Source organism: Mastomys coucha, unplaced genomic scaffold (genome assembly GCF_008632895.1).
Source record: "Mastomys coucha isolate ucsf_1 unplaced genomic scaffold, UCSF_Mcou_1 pScaffold7, whole genome shotgun sequence".
Lineage (NCBI taxonomy): Eukaryota > Metazoa > Chordata > Mammalia > Rodentia > Muridae > Mastomys > Mastomys coucha.
This window is the reverse complement of record NW_022196913.1, coordinates 38,681,743-38,684,739: the sequence shown is the minus strand read 5'-3', so window position 1 is coordinate 38,684,739 and position 2,997 is coordinate 38,681,743. Positions and strand designations below refer to the sequence as shown.

The 2,997-nt window shown below is 60.9% G+C and overlaps 1 protein-coding gene across 2 annotated transcripts in view; it reads left to right on the top strand.

Moving 5' to 3' along the window:
- Window positions 1–464: 464 nt before the first annotated feature.
- Window positions 465–2,997, top strand: part of Slc22a23 (solute carrier family 22 member 23) — a 161,533-nt gene continuing 159,000 nt past the window's right edge. Inside the window, exon 1 of one of the 2 annotated variants that reach the window (XM_031359170.1) lies at window positions 465–1,582. In XM_031359170.1, coding sequence (XP_031215030.1) covers window positions 944–1,582 — 639 coding nt within the window. In that variant the 5' untranslated portion in view covers window positions 465–943. The remainder of the gene's footprint in view (window positions 1,583–2,997) is intronic. The other variant, XM_031359171.1, reaches the window with a different exon arrangement.

Here is a 2,997-nt window from a genome sequence, read left to right as displayed (position 1 = left end):
GGCTGTCATCCTAAAATTGGCAAACATGCCTCCTTGCCCCAGCTCCGTGGCCATAAAAAAACAGCCTTATTTGAGTCTGGAAGAAGCACAGAAGGTTGTTCTGGAAGGCAGGCAACCCTTGGGCTCAGGACCAGGAGTGGGGTGCCAGCCGCAGGGCACCTCAGAAACGAACAGAGGTCACGGAGAGCCGATGAGCCCGGGGCGGGGTCCCTTGCAGCTGTGGGACTTGAGACTGGCAGACGACCCTGTCCTCTCACTCCTAGCCAGTGCGGACTCCTTGGGGACCCCCGTCCCCCGCGCCCAGAGACCGCCAGGGATCTTGCGTCGGCCCGGGTGTTCCTCTCCCCGCCCCTGCGTCTGTCCGGGCGGCGGCGACACGGCCCGGCTGGAGGGGGCGCTCGTGCGCAGGAGCGGCGCAGCAGGTGCCGCGGTTACCTCCACCTCGGCGGGGGGAGAGGGGGCGGGCCGGGGCGGGAGGCGGAGGCCGGCTCGGTGAGCCGAGAGCGCGGCCGGCTCCGCAGGCTGGCTGCGAGCTCGCGGCTTCCGGGAGCGCCCGAAGTCCGCGGAGGACCTTCCAACCCGCGGCCGCCCGCGGCCCCAGCAGAACGCACACCGGTGCCCGCAGGGCCCCGAGTCGCGACAAGGGCGCGGGTCCGGCTCCTCCTCCTCCTCCCCGGCCGGCGCGCAGCAGCGGAGAGCCTCGGAGCTCGGCGGGCGCCCGGGCCGAGGCGCGGATGAGCCGCGGCTGCTGAGGGCTCGAACGGCTTCTGCCCGGCGCCCGGGGCGCTGGGGTGCGCGGGTGACATGGGGGTAGCCTGACTCGCCGGGCCCGGAGCGCTCTCTCCGGCCGCGGGCCCTCCTCCTCGGCAGCGGCGCTTTGCCCGGGCGCCCGCCGAGCTCCGCCGCCCTCTATGCGCCTCTGCGGGCGCCGCGGGCCCTGGCCATGGCGATAGACCGGCGGCGCGAGGCGGCGGGTAGCGGTGCCGGGCGGCAGCCGGCCCCGGCGGAGGAGAACGGCTCTCTGCCGCCCGGGGACGCGGCGGCCTCGGCGCCCCTCGGGGGGCGCGCGGGCTCCGGCGGCAGCGCGGAGATCCAGCCGCTGCCTGCGCTGCACCCCAGCGGCGGCCCGCACTCGAGCTGCTGCGCGGCGGCAGCCGCCCCGAGCCTCCTGTTGCTGGACTACGATGGCTCCGTGCTGCCCTTCCTCGGGGGCCTGGGCGGCGGCTACCAGAAGACCCTGGTGGTGCTCACCTGGATCCCGGCGCTGTTCATCGGCTTCAGCCAGTTCTCGGACTCCTTCCTTCTGGACCAGCCCAACTTCTGGTGCCACGGGGCCGGCAAAGGCACCGAGCTGGCGGGTGCCACTGTCACCGGCCGATGGGGTGACTTGGACAATTGGACCAGCCCCTCGGCCACCCCCTTCTCCACTGCCTCCTGGGGGACCACGAGCAACCGAAGCAACAGCAGTGACACGCCACCCCTCCCGTCCCCTCCAGGCAAGGGGAACAACGACTCAAATTGCGACTGCCACGCGTGGGACTACGGCATCCGCACTGGTCTCATCCAAAACGTAGTCAGCAAGGTAAGGGCCACGACCGCCGCGTCCCCGCGTTCTTCTTGTGAACCTTTTTCTTCTGACCTCGGTCGCTTCTTCGGCGCTCCATCTCTCTTTCTCTGCAGACTTAGGTCCGAACCTACCCAGCTAAGGAACCCAAAATGTTAGCCTGTATACACACATCCCCGCATTGACTGGGCTCCCGGCTGTTCCCCAAAAGAGATGCTCTTACTTGGATGTGAAGCCAAGGCTTTTTTGCCGCCCTCTGCGGTGCCCGTGACGCTGCATCCGCTTCAAAGAGACCGATTTAGCCTTTTCTAATTTCCACCCAAACTCCCGTCCCAGTGCACATATGGAAAGGGCGCCCCTCCCCCGAAAGGTTCAAATCCTCTCCTCTAGCTAGCTAGGTGTCAGACTCACTGATGGCTCAGCAGTGGCCCTGGAAGACTCAATCCCTCTTGTGGGACTTCTCCTTGGAGCCAGGACATAGCTGTGTTCTTTCTGCAGGCCGCCTGCCCCTGTGTCTCCCACTAAGAACTAACTATCCATGAAAAATAGTGTCCTACTCTCAGATATTCTTTCCAGCAGACATCAGCCTCCCCACACGTGCCTTGAACAGATTAAAGCTAATTGACAAATCCAAGTTATAGTCAATGAAGAAGAGCCCCTTTAAAAAGTTCCCTGGCTACCCTACCCCCATCCCAACCATGATCTGTCCTTCCCAGAGATCTGACTATGGAGTTCAGTGTCGGGTGTTCCTTCAAATACTTTCTCAGGACTTCAGTAAATAGTCCTATAGCATAGGAAGGAAGTAGGAAGCTCGCAGGATGTCATCGCTGCTCCTGCACAGTAGCTACTTTGGTCCGAGGTATTGAGACCTGGTGAACCGGTCCCAGTTCCCACTTTGTCCTCCCTGTCCTTTGCAAAGGTCTTGCATTCTGTGTAGTACAGCAGGAGTGTTCTGAGAGAGATGTATGCCACCCTAAAAATGGACAGTACTATTAGACAGTCATGACCCTAGGTACCCATAATTTTCAGTTTTCTTGGCCTGTAGGAATCACTGGATGCCACCTTATTAGGCAACTTGTGAAACATTTGTAGTTTCGTCCCTTTGGCAGTTTAAACAGTACGGTTAGGAATGGGGCAGTTCTGAACTGTTTGAAATGCTTTGTCTAAATGTGAGAATGGATTTGGACAGTTTATAATTGTGTGTGTGGAATCCAGCTCTCCAACCACCATGTGTTAGTAAACAGTTGTAGCTCATGGATCTGTAAGATGAAACTCTTACATCATCTTAATCATTGTTTTAATCTTGTACCAACCTGGCCAGAAAACGCTGTGTCCTGTGGGAACCAAACCGTCTGGCTTAGTGACCCTCTGCTTCTCAATATAATTGAGAAGATCATCCTAGCTTGTCTCATCTTGACTCATCCCCCCCCCCC